The following is a 14,038-nucleotide window of genomic DNA, read 5'->3' as shown; positions in this document are numbered from 1 at the left end:
AAAATAGGTCATGGCCCATGGATCATAACGGCATACCCAAACTTTTTTCACACTTGATGCTTCAGTGTATTAGGAGAAATTCAACATCGACCTCGTGCGCGACTTTTTGTTTGTACGTTGACATCTGGTAGAGATTTGGGAAATTGTTCCATTGGTGAGACAAACTTATATACGCTACCGGAGCTACAAAAAACATAACTTCCCTACAAATAACCGGAGCTAATAAACAATAAAAACCACGAAACCAAAATCCATCCTGAAAAAGAAGACTTCGGGCTTCAATAGTTGTACTAAGGAAAGACCTATTAATTCTAAAAGAATATGAACAACCAACACATAGTCGGAATATGATGAAACAAAAAAAAAGTCTGTACCAGAAGTACGAAATAAAAAATACCAAAGAACAACAGAAAAATAAGGAAGATAAAAAGATACACAGAAAGGTCTAATCAATACAGACAAACTAAAAGGTGCACAGAAAATACCAGCAAGTTTTACATCACGATTATGGTATACGGTGTGCACTCGGTGTTACAAGACTAAAGCAACCTTGGCACAAGCGCTAAAAGGAAAATAATAATAAACCATTTATTTTACATAGGAAGGTAAATAAAAGATTTGTTTAGATCGATTAACCAATTCTTCCACACTAACCACCAGTGGACATGTAAGATGACAGATTTATAAGAAGATCTTAAACTACGTAAATTAATGAAAAACTTGTGTTATACCTGGGACTCCGCTAGAGACGACAATATTAGAAAATATCTGAATATGCTGAGAATTCAAAATGCTTGACAGGAAGAGAGGGAGTCTAAAATCCGTCAGAGGTTGTAATGCCTCTGGGTAGTAGTAGGTACTGTTACTACTATTAGCTTCCGGGCTTCCGACAGGCAGCATAAAAGCGATTTTCTTTATACAATTGGACATAATTAGATTTTGCCTTAGTATGGACTTATATTAGAGTCCAATAGTTTCAATTAGACGAAACAATCATATCATGCTAATTTTTCAAAACTCGTATTTATTTTAGAAAAGAAAAGGAAAATTTACCATCTGTTAGACACTCAAGACTTACAGGAATATTAAAAACTTGTCAAGGAGTAACGCAAAGATATTTATAAGGCCCCAAGCAAAACATCCAAATCTAAGAACAAAAACAGGGTTAGTTGTTGGGTGAATTTTGCATACCTCCTATGCCACTCGTTTAAATATTACCAAGTTTTTTGTTGTGTGTACCGAATAAAAAACTTATTAAAATTTGACGCACCAGTGAGTAATTATCTACTTGAAAATACATTATTTCCGTACAATAAAATAACAAACCCGAAACATTGAGATGTAAAAAGATTGTCGATTCTCCAGGAACGTCTCTGGAGAAAAATCGATTGCTTTCTTGACTACGTTTATTTTTGTTTACATCTATGGTTTAATCTTTATAAGAATTTATAAAGTAAATAAAAGCGTCCTGGTCTTGGATGTGGCGAGTTTTACTTTCAAGAAACTTCTTTTAAAAGAAACCTTAATCTTGTTAGTTTAAAAATAGTGAGAAAATACAGAAACATTCTCTCAAAAATGTTAAAGGTAACTCGACAAACTACGAACATTTATTTTGAAATTTGTACACGTACTTGACATGCTACAATAACATTGTTAATATTTTTTCTCGGTGGTTACGCTTTAAAATAGTTCATAAGGGTATCAACTACCATTTAATATTCACGAGGTGTGTGAATAAAGTAATATTCATAAAAAATAGAAAGAAAATACAAAACGGAATCAAAGGTTAGCTGTAGAAATCATATTCTTGTCCAATCATCCACGTTTAAGGGTATGTAGAAGCAAATGCTGAAGAGAACGGTGTGCTGAATAAATACTTCTGCAACCTAGGAAAACGCAAATAATAATTGGATGTCAAATCTGGTTATAATGGAGGGTAACTTTAAATTTGCCATCTGAATAATCTCGACAATTTATGAGTTACTTCAGCAGATTGTCATGCAAGAGGATGACACACTCACTCAATATACACACTTGTTTACCTCAGATGGCTTCGAGTCAAAATAATGCAACAAGCTTCCGGTATTTGACTGGTAATGTGGAATATGTTAAATAAGGGTGGCGTCCCATTGAGTTTTATAACTGTGCATACTTCAATTAATCTACAATTGCTACATTCATACCATACTCTGTCTACACCAGCGCCATTCTGGAAGGATTTTGAGCTGTTACTCATTGTATACAGCTGAACACTTTTTTAACTTTTTTCCTATATGAAATATTCTTCCTTACTTCTACCCTCCATACAGCAAATGAAAACACTATAGCTTTCATTGCTGGAGAGCAAACCAGAATTTGAACACACTTACATGCGAAGAAGGCTCAGTGTATAATAAAAGACCTAGGTGCTGCATATATATCTGCACCGTACGAATCAAATATTTTCTTATCACGACCAACACTAATGAGATAATTACATATTAAATAGTAACTTCACATCTAAATATTATTCTTGTGACTAGTCTATGTCTTGCGCTCTTACTTTCGAATTATATATTTTAACACTACCTTCTGTGAGTTAATTTCAGTATTTTGCGAGTATTAGAATGAATTTTGCATCAAAATTATCGTAACTTTTTGTGACTTGTTAGTATTCAACTTATTGTAATGTAAAAGTTTAATAAAATAATAACTTCAAAACCAGTAGGACAATATATTAATTCATCGTATGTTTGAGATATTAGATTTTATTTCAAATCTTGCTCAGTTAAATTGAGATTTGAAAGACGGCTATTTTTCAATATAATTTAAAATATTTATCGATAAAATTAAATTTTCTTTTTCTCTTGGAGCTATTCATTTAGAAATTAGAGCATACTATATATGAATAAAAAGAGGGAAAATATATCATTGTAGGCCTCGTAAATAAGAAGAAATTTAAAGTTGAAATGTTGGTCTACCTGCATATAACCATACTTGAAAAATAAATTTGACGTTTTGAAATAGCGGTAAAAACGTAAATATTTATTTAATAATAAGTAAGCTCAATTATCGCCTTTAAGTACAATGCCAACAATTAAAATAGACCATATAGTTAGTTTTAGTAGTGAGGATTCGGTAAGTATGTAACTAGTTATCGAAAGTCAAATATTCTACTACAATTTTTAGGTTCATGTAGCACATAATATTTTATCTACCGATTCCAATAAAAAATGGAAATGTCAGCTACCAGGTGAAAAACAAGCTATTGTAGTTCTGCAGCTTGAAAAAGCAAGTGAGATAACAGCAATCGACATAGGCAATGAACACTCCGCATATGTTGAGGTTCATGTGTCTCGTTCAAGTAATAACGATGATTTCAAAGTAGGTATATAAACTTAACTGCCAACAAAATGACTAATTATATTTTATAGGTTCTTTTGGCTAATTCATCATTCATGAGTGCTTTAGAAGCAAGGCAAAGTCAGAATGTTAATAAAGTAAGAATGTTTACTAAAGATCAACTTTCCAAACCAGAATGTAATGAAAAATGGGATAGAGTAAAAATTATTTGTAGCCAGCCATTTAACAGGCACGTTCAGTTTGGCCTTTCATTCATCACACTACATTCAAATGAAACTAAAGAGGAACCATGTAAACTAACTAATTTTGGCAAGTTTTTAATCAGACCACAATCACCAGATAACCTCTCTATTGGCTCTTTATTTGCAAAGAGAAAAGAACTAAAACTTGAAGAGAAGAAACCTACAGGTAAATCATGTTTTCTATAGGTAAATAAAGATACTCATAATTATAAACTATGCTTACTAAATTATCACCCCATTAACATTTTTACTATCTGACATATGTATTGATATTCAAATTCTTCTCATCTCAGTCACCTTTTCATATAGTATTGGAAAGCATTGTGGAAGAAAACGTCATTTAAAATGTTTAGAGAAGGAATCAACAGGGAAAAAATGACCAGATCTGGGATATGCCTCAAAAAATACTGAAAAAGTTTAGCTTTAACATAAAACTTACTTCAATACTAAGCTGTAGAAGCAAATGGAATAGAACATTATACAAGAAATGAACACAAATGCCATCAAATAGTATACAAATGGCTCCAAAAAAACAGACAAAACAGAAACATATGCAATTGAAAAATATAGTTCAATCTACATGGGAATTATTGAGAATTATCATCCTGTCATATAGCCAAGCAGCCATTAGAGCTCTAAGATCCAATAGCATAAAATGCAAACTGGCTTGAAAACACCTGAACATTCTAAATGAGCTAGTCAAGAAAAATGAAGTTACCCTGCAATTGATTTCAGGACACACTGGTGTAAAGGAAAAAAGAAATGACTGACAGTCTTGCTGAAATAGGGGCAGATAGATAAACCCATCATAGGACCTGAACCCTTTTGCGGCTGCAGAACAATAGAAAAAGCACTGGAGAAGAAGGAAGATAAGAGTAAAACCAGTTATTGGGAAAATCTACAAGGGTTGAGACAGGCAAAGGCACTCCTCGGAAGCTGTTACCAGAGAATATCTGCTGAATATATGAACCTATGGAAGAGTAGCCTTAGAACACTAATAGGAATCTTGTCGAGATACTGTTTACCTCAATAGACACCTGAAGATGCTAGACTTAGCGAAAATAGAGTGCAAATTTTGTTCCCATTGAAATTTCTAACAATAGTGGGATTAATAGATCAGCTGAAAACACTGAGGATCCCCAGTACTATATCAAGAAAGTTGGACAAATCATTTTACAAATTTTCTTGGTTTATCCAACTTATTTTTCAATGATTATTTCTCATTTCTAATTATAATATTTCCATAGGTAATCATATTTTTGAGTTCAATAAAGAAAGTTATATATTTTATTGTAGCAGCAGCAGCAATAAGAGATGCTACATCAACAGCACATTTGGCTCTGTATGGGTCTCCAACTTGCAAACCAAAATTAATAAACAAAGATCCAATTTTAACACCCAATAAAAATCCAACCAAAAATAGTACTGACTGTACTCCCAAAGATAGGAATAGAAAGGAATTATTCTACACTGAAGATGATGAGGAAAATAATGATAATATAATGAAAAAAAGAGAAGAACTTAGTGAAAAAGATGATGAATTGGATGGAAGGAAACGGAAAAATATTTGGGGCCTAGATATAGACAATGATTCTAAAACTAAGAAGATAAAGAAAAATAATGATGAAAAGAATGACAAAAAGGAAAAAGTGGCAAATAAGCAAGATGTTGATAAGAAAAATACTACCAAAACTTCCAGTAAAAAAAATGTAGGTAGTCCGACAATCCAAAAAGGGATCAAATCAAATGATGACAGACAAAATATAAAACTCAAAAAACCTAAGATAATGAAACCTTTTCATGAATTGCTGCAAGGAATTGTAATTGTAATTAGTGGAATTCAAAATCCTGATAGGTCCAACATAAGAACCATGGCTTTATCTATGGGTGCTAAGTATAAACCAGATTGGGATGGATCTTGTACACACTTAATGTGAGTAAATATTAATTATTAATATTTTTTAAAAATCTTGTTTTCACATGCACCATTAATAACCTATATTTGGCTTTATAACTCAGGAGCAAGTTTTTTAAAAATATCTGAAAAAATATGTCACACTGAAGGCTTGAACCTCAAATCAAGTTAGAATTTTCCTCGTAGTGACTTTATACACTTTTCAGCAAATCCCGGATATGATATTTCAAAATATATCTAAATAATTGTTGAAACTAATGTTCCTTAGAAATTTCTTTAAATGAAAATTATATCGTTTCATCTTTCCTGCCTTAAATACTAATATAATCATTGACTTTTCTTATCTTTCAGTTTCAAAGTATGATTGTTGTTTTCTTTCAAAATTTTGTTAATTCTATTGTATTTCGTCTTCTTTTTCAATTGGTGTGCATTTCTCTCATCTCTTTATGTACTTTATTTTCTACTTTTATATCCACTTTTCTCCATCTAACAACTTTCGTTTTTTATCTCAATTTTCTCATTATTTTGTCCTCCAAACTCTTTTTATGGTTTTCCATTTCCAACCATTTAAATTCTATGACCTGTACCATTTGTTCTCCTCTATTTTTATGTTTAAATTCAGTTTCATCTTGACCTTTTTATATTTATTTTCCATTATAAATGTTCTTCAGGTTCATTTTAATAAGAAGTGTGTTTTATAAACACAATTTTTTACGTTTTTGGATTAACTTTGACTATTATTTGTTTGATAAATACCAAAAAATTCACACAGAAACGTTAAAAATTTTCTATAAAACACATAAGTTATTAAAATAAAACTAAAATCAAGAGTTTTCAAAAAAAAAACTTAATTATGTACATAAATGTCAACACAACCACTGTTCTTTAATATCACATGGTAGTAATTATTCTTATAGCAAAACGATTATTATTTACATAGATGTGCTTTTCCTAATACCCCCAAATTCAATCAAGTGAAAGGCAAAGGAAAAATTGTGAAAAAATCTTGGATAGAAACTTGCTATAAGGAAAGAAAAAAACTTCCTTGGAGGAGGTTTGCTATGGATAAAAACGATTTGGACAAAAATGAAAGTGAAGATGAAATTTTTGAATTGATTGATTTACCTTCAAATTCCATTAAAAGATATCAAAACGAAGGTTCAGACCATAATGAAAAGTAAGTATTCATTTTCCAATATTGCCCCTTCAATTCAGCCCTTAAAACAGCCTCTAATACGGAAAATCCAGACTCCATCTCTATCTTCTTCAGCCAAATTTAGTCTTCCTTTTTATTTTCTTTCTTAAAAGGTGGTTTTAAAAAGCTATGCATCCTTTAAGATCTGTCAAATGTTTTTTGATTGATAATTCTTATGCAGTCAAACATCTTTCGTAACTGTACTTGAACCTTCATTAAAAGTAACTGCTTTCAAACTACTTGGACAATTGTAGTTTAAAATTGATTGAATTGCAATTTTCCTAAAAATATTTCTTTATAGTATTAAAACATTACAATTGTTTTTGAATATATGTAGTAGTAGATTTAAATCATCATAATATGACATCAAACTTACAACTATTCTGTGGATTTATTGCTACCGAAATGAGGCAAACTAATTTTTTTAAGTGTGTTTTAACCAACATTTGTTGCTGATATGACATATCTAGAACATAGTTCAATGATTACTCAATAGATGGAGACATTTCTTTATATTTTCACTATATACGTCACATACTTTTTTAAACGGCTTTAGGCTAGGAGATTGGATTGGAATTATTTTCCAAGTTAGGTTTTGTTCGTTTTTACCTTAAAAATGTTTTGTGTGGTTATTTATTTCCACCTAATTCAATTTGTAGTGCCGAAGGATCTGACACTGAAGAAAGAATAGCAAAAATATTAGCAAAGAAAAAAGATGATACGCCAATTAAAAAAGTAGTAACGCAAACTGCTGAAAAAAAAATTGATTATAATGAAGAATATTTAAAAGATCCTAAGGATATGAAACTGAAAACATTAAGCACGGATGAAAGGAAGCAAAGAAATAAACATAAAAAAATCGTTACTAAAATATCTGATGCTGAAGAAGAAGATAGTAACACTGATCTTTCTGATATAGAATCACTTGATGTATCTTACTCTCAAAGTGATAGACGGCTAGCAAGCCCACAAGTATTAAGTGATTCTAAAAGTGAAATTTACGAAGCAGATACAGATGTAGAACTTGAGGTTCCCAATACATTCCAGAATAGAAGACTTTTAGATATTTTTCGAGGAGAGAAATTCTATGTGGACAAAACTTTTGACGAAAATACTTACAATGTTCTTCGTAAATATATACTGGCATATAATGGGTGAGATTTTTATTTATTATCACTATTACATAATTATTATAAAACAATTCCCTGTCGTGGATTTTTATGGGGTGGAAAGCTAATAGAATAAGGTATTAAATATTGACAACGGACAACTTTTATATTTGATGCACATAATTATAATCTTTAGCATCATATAATTTAAATAATATTAATAGTTACTACAAAAAATTGATAGGTGTGAAAATGAATTCAAATGCAATTCATACAATGATGATGATTCAATTATTTTAGTTTGTCTAAAATTGGAGTAGATGAACAAGGGGAAAAGGGGCAGTTTAACCTATTGATCTATTATATACTCTATGTGGCCTTCGCTATTAATTGTCTCTCCCTTTTGGAGATAGTCGATAAACAATATTTCAAGTGCATCCCAAAATACTGAAGCCATAACCTTCCCAGCTGACTTAGTGGCTTTCGACACCTCGGGCATGGTTCACCAGCTGCAGCCCAATCAGATGATGATCATTTTGATTTCGGAGTGAAGTGATGGATCCTAATGGTCAAATGTTCATGCATAATTGTAAACACATTACCTTCTGATATCTTCACGGCCTCAGATATCTCACACAATCACAATTTACGATTAGATATAACCAATTTGTGAACTTTTTTTATGTTTTCTGGAGTGAATACCTCAATTGGGCGACCATAACGTTCACCATCATCATGGTCTGTATGACCACGTTTGAATCCAACAAACCAATAAGAAATGGTTCTTTTTGATGGAGCGAAGTCCGGACAACACTTGTGAAGCCATTGCTGAGCTTGTACAATATTTTTTTCATCAATAAGTAATGATAAATTAACACATGAAATTCTTTTGAATCTATGTTTTGAAAATAACAAAAGTAGCTCTACTTAAATGGTTGTCACTTCTGACTTTCTGACTAATTGAAATGTCATGAAATTTTACACATAGTCTTTTGAAAGTTGGTACTTCATAAACGTCATCTGGTTTTGACAATGGCAGCGCCATCTGTGTGTCAGTCACATGACTTATTGAGTGATATTATCATGCTTGATGTCACGCAATGGAAGCCAAATCATACATTTCCATGATGGGACGCTAGTAGTGTATATATCAAGTTTCCATTTAAAAATGTACTTTGCAATAATTAGTTTTAGTCCATGTAATCTGTTTCACTTTAACCTATAGCACTTTTATACTTTGTTCAGTAGGTGTGATAACATGTTCAGTTGACCATTTTTTTATTTATATTCATTGTTAATTATGTTTATTTTTAGAAAATGTGTAGATGATGTGGAAGATGACATTGATATTATTATTACAAATGAAGCCAATAGTGAAAACATGAAACAAGCTAATCAAAAAGCTAAATGTATTGACCAGAAGTGGATATTGAAAACCCATAGGAAACATAAATTGATACCTATGAATAATTTTGTTTTTTAATTGATTGTTAAGTTTTAATATTTTAATACAAAAATTGACATCTAATAAAGAAGTTTTATTTTATGATCAGTGCTAGTTTTGGTGCACAGCCTAGATGTATTGGAATTCTAAAATTCGGCGAAAACGCGACTCCTTTGATGTAAGTTGGAAATACTCGAAATCAGTTTGATGTTTGTTTTATATAAGTTTTTTATTATAGCAGACGGTTCATTTACAGTGTTTCTTTTGAACAACTTCTAGGAAGATTCATTTATTTTCCACAACTCTTAAGAATTCTTTTGCGATAAAAAGGAGTTTGTGTAGCGCAGTTAAGTTTGGTTTATAATAATGTTTATTAATTCACCCCACAAATAGAAATAAATAAGAGAAACATTACAATATATATGTATATATCGGTGGTTTAGGTACTGAAATTGTTGACAATGTGATTAGTTGTGACGTTAAGAAAATAAAGTTATTTGCTGTCAAATTGAGATTGAGAGTATAAATCATTAAATCAATGTTTGATTTATCAAAAGCTTGGAATGAAGTGGGAAAAATGATTTTGATTTTTCAGTGTTCTCTCTCAAATTCTTGTAAGAACCATTTATGCTTCTATGCCCAAGTTTGGTTTGATTCTAGGAAAATTAGTTCAGTCAACTACTTATTTTGTTTTTGCTCATGTTCATTTGATTTTGGGGATTCTGGTATAATTTAAACACAATGGTAAGTTTTATTTTAAATTTTAATATCTATGTAAAATTGATGAAATTTTGGTTAATGAATGTTATGGAAATATAATAAAATTATAAATATCTGTGAATAGAAACAAATACTAACTACAAATTAGCCTCTGGTGTTAACAATTAAAATATATTTACTCAACAACAGGTGTCAGCCAGAAAGTCTGCATAATATGGATACTATTCTATATTTTTCAATAACAAACACAAAAAATACATTGTTTTACAACTAATTCCAACTTTTACATTTTTTATAAAACTAGGATTGTCGCAAATAACATTCGGTTATATCTTATTAACACTAAAAATAAGAATTACAGTTAAAACCGTTTATGAGGACATCATTTATTAAACCATATTGATCGGAAGCAAAGGTTCACTACATAACTTTCAAGGACCAGCTCAGCAGTATTTTAAATAATTTGAGTTAGAGTAATTACTTTGATTCAGTATAATAGTTAATCACATTAAAGTGGTTTCAGGTTTTTTGTGATTTTTATAAATAAAATACAGTTGTATGTAGTGAATCAAAGCTTCCTTCTCCATTTCTCTTAAGTGAGTTTGTTACTTATTTGTAGAAAAAATACACGTATTATGAAAAACTTATTTTCAATGAATGCTTCACATGTAGGGAAATTGTGATAATATGCGGTGAAAAACAAACATGAGCACAACAGATGTGTTAGCACGAGAAAATTCTGTACAACCAATAATAAGTACTCCCTTGGATGTCATTATAACAAATTTTAACTGTATTGCAAAAAACATCTTAATACTAGTGAAAAACATAAAAGGTGACACACATTTTGTTTGACATAAATTTTTGTATATATTCTCTAAATGAAAAATTATCACAAGATCCTGACTTTACCTGCTTCTCCTTCAATATTGAATTGCTATTACGTTTTCTCCTCTTTTTCTTTATTATATTTTTCCAGCTCTCTCAAAAATTGAGCTTTTGGTTTCATAACATTTGGTCGATCACCCCGACATTTTGGACAATACCATTTGCCTTTTGGTTTTGTAGTCAATGTTACACATGAAAAGTGAAACCATTCTATAGGACACAAATCATTATCACACATTATCATTTCTCCATAAGATATTTGGTCACAAAGACAATAAGTAGGTTCGTCTGGATCGATAGCAGGCTCTTCATCTCTTGGAGGTGATTCTTCTTTTTGCACTTGAGTGTTTTGACGAGACTTTCGTTTTTTCTTTTTGCCTTAAAAATGATATTGTATATTATTATAAATTAGTTTATACAAAAATATATTCTAAATATGTAGTAGAAATAAATTTATATATCTCTGCCTGATATTTCCACTTACTTGTTGTTGTTTTCTTTTGTTGAACAGTACTAGTAGGAGTAGCTGCTGGTACTTGACTCCTGAGAACATGTTCAATTGGTAAAGCATCATTATTTTCTGCACCTGTATAAGTATCATGCCTTGTTCTTCTAGCACGCTTAGTGGGTCTCTCATTACCAGCTGAATTATTATTATTATTACTGCCTGTGTTATTGCCATTATTGTTATTTGTAGGAGTGCTAGTAATTGGAGTTTGTTGCTCTTTAACTTCGATTTGGGCTTGTTCTTCTTTACCAAAATCTTTAATTAATAAATCGTGTAATTAAAGAAGTTGAACTATTTTTTATTATTATAAACATATATAAATATCACAAGCAACTTAATGAAAATACGGGAAAGATAATGTATAAAAGGTTTACCTAAATTTTTGAAATCCTGGTCCAATAACCTAGTTTTGATTTCTATTTTGTCCAAGATTGTCTGTAGCAGACTCATTTTCTCATCACCTAATTCTTGTGCTGCTATCAGAGCTTGTTGCATTCTAGTAAAGCTTTTTGCCTTCTTAGCAGGATTTTCATTTCCAATACTTTTAAAATTTTCTGTTTGGATAGCTACTTCTCTGACACGAGCTAAGTAAATATAAAAATTTGTTATATGGCTGGGGAACTTTCACAATGAACTTTATTAAATTATTGTAACAAATAAAAACAATTTAAATTAATACTCTTTTGACTCAAATTTATATTATCAAAAAAGATTCAATAATATTAATGTGTTCAATTATTAAAAATAAAATGAAGGATCAATTTAACAACTTTAGCAAATAATAAATAAAATCATATTTGCTCTGGCATATGGACAAAAAGTTAAAAGTAAATAAAATAGTTAGCCTGAATATTTAACATCCGTATTCTAAATTATGAATATTTTTCTCTAGATTTACATTATATCAATTTTATAAAAGCTATCAAAATGCCAATTATAAACAAATGCAAGTTTCAGATAATTCAAAGGAATCAATTATAACAGATAATGCATACAACAATATTATATATTGAATGTGCGATATCTGCTATGATAGTACGAGCAAAAAAATGTAAGGTAGTTGAAAAAAACCTTATAGGATAGAGTTAAAGTAATTTTCTTACCTAAATAATATACATCCAACTCCCTCATTCTTGAAATGAGCCGTTGTAATTCGTCTGGAAGATTTTCTACACAGTCCAAATAATTTTCTACGTACGTAGCTGAATATACAGCCTCTACTGAGACTTGGTTCAGCATATTTATATATATGTACGTTTAAAATATTCAAATTATAGAAAAATTACATTTCAAAACTCAACAACGCCTGCCATTTTTTGATTAATGTTTACTCTGTCACAAAATTGAAAATCACTATTGCCAATGAAAATATGGCATTAAGCAAGAAAATGGAACATAACGTGGAATACAAAATTTTGAGACTCTTTTCATTTCAACTTCATTTTAACTTTTTTATTTTCTAGTATTTCCCCAATAACAAGATGTATGAACTTCTGTTGATATTTATTCTTAATGGTTATTTTTTTAACCAGAACATTTAGATTGTTGATAGTAAAAAGTTTTGCATGTAAATATTTTGCTGATAAAATTATTAAAGCTTTTCACTTGACTTGTAATAATAATATTTCCAGCACAAAAGTGGAGATTATGTTTAAAAAAGGTAACTTCAAATTTTATGAGTCGAATACCTTAAATTTTTTGTTATGTTGGTATACATGCTTTTAGCATGATATGCTGACATATCTAAAATTACTCTTCTGTGGACAGTCCTATATCCACAGAACATATCCAATATTAGGGTAAGTTCTGTCTATATCTATGTGTAGCAGGTAACAATTTTGAAGAATTAATGAAATTTTAACAAATTATCTCAAATTAGTTTAGCTAAATTATGAATCTATAAAAAACAAATGTATTGTTTCAACGTCAACAATAACTTTCTCAACGTGATGGATTGTCGAATTCCAACAACCCAGTGGCGTGACGTAATTTTGAATGATTAATGAAAATGTATTCAATTAACTAAAAAAGAATTACTCCGTCAATGAATTGAATTATAGATTAATATCTATAGAAAAGGTATGTATTTATTGTTTGAACTTGAAGCATAACTCTCATCGCAAAAATTGACTCATTGCCCAAGCTTCGCGACTCTTGTAGTGGAATTTAAAAACATCGATGGTCCAATTCTAAAAACACAGTGGCGTCGTATCAGGGGCTCGCAAGAAAAACGTAATTATGAATGATTAATTATAATCTTTTATGGTAAATTAAAAAAGGCTTCTTGGCAATTACTCGATACATGAACTGACTATTGAAAATGCAATCCGGATCACATAAACATAGATAAATAAATCAATGCAAAAAACTTGAGTACTAAAAATAATAGATTATTGTAGGTTGTTTTAAAGTTCAAATTTTCATCGAAAATGTAACACGACATGCGGGAATCTAATTAACATCATTTAGAATTAAGATCCGCAATCTGGTGTTCCACTACCATAGTTTCTTAAAATTCGTATAATCAATGTTATATAGGTTTGTTAAAATTGATCACGCCACTTGATATTTCCCTTATATAATATAGGCGACGATCTTATTATTAACATTATTCTACGTTTTGTAAGTTTTAAAATGACACCTTTTATTTAAAGATGGACTTAAAAAATACCAAC

At 30.3% G+C, this 14,038-nt stretch overlaps 2 protein-coding genes across 4 annotated transcripts; one reads left to right on the top strand and one right to left on the bottom strand.

The window, feature by feature from the left end:
* Positions 1-2,972: 2,972 nt before the first annotated feature.
* LOC130444875 (DNA repair protein XRCC1) lies at positions 2,973-9,335 on the top strand. Of its 3 annotated transcripts, none has more exons than XM_056780217.1 (7): positions 2,973-3,117; positions 3,169-3,363; positions 3,414-3,750; positions 4,881-5,517; positions 6,440-6,676; positions 7,354-7,848; positions 9,118-9,335. In XM_056780217.1, exons 1-7 carry the CDS (start codon positions 3,067-3,069, stop codon positions 9,284-9,286), a joined length of 2,121 nt encoding a protein of 706 aa, XP_056636195.1. In that variant the 5' UTR covers positions 2,973-3,066; the 3' UTR covers positions 9,287-9,335. The 3 variants fall into 3 exon arrangements, with proteins under 3 accessions (XP_056636195.1, XP_056636205.1, XP_056636214.1); XM_056780227.1 differs by having other exon boundaries at positions 2,988-3,117; positions 4,884-5,517; XM_056780236.1 differs by lacking the exon at positions 2,973-3,117 and having other exon boundaries at positions 3,329-3,363; positions 3,414-3,479; positions 3,557-3,750; positions 9,118-9,322.
* Positions 9,336-9,992: 657 nt separating this feature from the next.
* On the bottom strand, positions 9,993-12,715 carry LOC130444891 (inhibitor of growth protein 1). The gene is made up of 4 exons (XM_056780248.1): positions 12,467-12,715; positions 11,738-11,947; positions 11,340-11,618; positions 9,993-11,233 (listed from the first exon to the last, which is right to left on the bottom strand). The coding sequence occupies exons 1-4, from the start codon at positions 12,600-12,602 to the stop codon at positions 10,908-10,910; spliced, it is 951 nt and encodes a 316-aa protein (XP_056636226.1). The 5' UTR covers positions 12,603-12,715; the 3' UTR covers positions 9,993-10,907.
* Between the last annotated feature and the right edge of the window lie 1,323 nt (positions 12,716-14,038).

The sequence above is a fragment of the Diorhabda sublineata genome, chromosome 1 (genome assembly GCF_026230105.1).
Source record: "Diorhabda sublineata isolate icDioSubl1.1 chromosome 1, icDioSubl1.1, whole genome shotgun sequence".
Lineage (NCBI taxonomy): Eukaryota > Metazoa > Arthropoda > Insecta > Coleoptera > Chrysomelidae > Diorhabda > Diorhabda sublineata.
This window is presented reverse-complemented; position numbering and strand designations above follow the sequence as displayed.

What these genes read in the sequence shown, in the direction of transcription:
- LOC130444891 (XM_056780248.1), bottom strand. Translation starts at nt 12,602, where the DNA reads ATGCTGAACCAAGTCTCAGTAGAGGCTGTATATTCAGCTACGTACGTA. An exon ending in GTTGGATGTATATTATTTAG is followed by an intron (nt 11,948 to 12,466) that starts GTAAGAAAATTA and finishes ATATTTACTTAG; the next exon opens with CTCGTGTCAGAGAAGTAGCT. An exon ending in CCAGGATTTCAAAAATTTAG is followed by an intron (nt 11,619 to 11,737) that starts GTAAACCTTTTA and finishes TATTAATTAAAG; the next exon opens with ATTTTGGTAAAGAAGAACAA.
- LOC130444875 (XM_056780217.1), top strand. Translation starts at nt 3,067, where the DNA reads ATGCCAACAATTAAAATAGACCATATAGTTAGTTTTAGTAGTGAGGAT. An exon ending in GGATCTTGTACACACTTAAT is followed by an intron (nt 5,518 to 6,439) that starts GTGAGTAAATAT and finishes TTATTTACATAG; the next exon opens with ATGTGCTTTTCCTAATACCC. An exon ending in GGTTCAGACCATAATGAAAA is followed by an intron (nt 6,677 to 7,353) that starts GTAAGTATTCAT and finishes TTCAATTTGTAG; the next exon opens with TGCCGAAGGATCTGACACTG.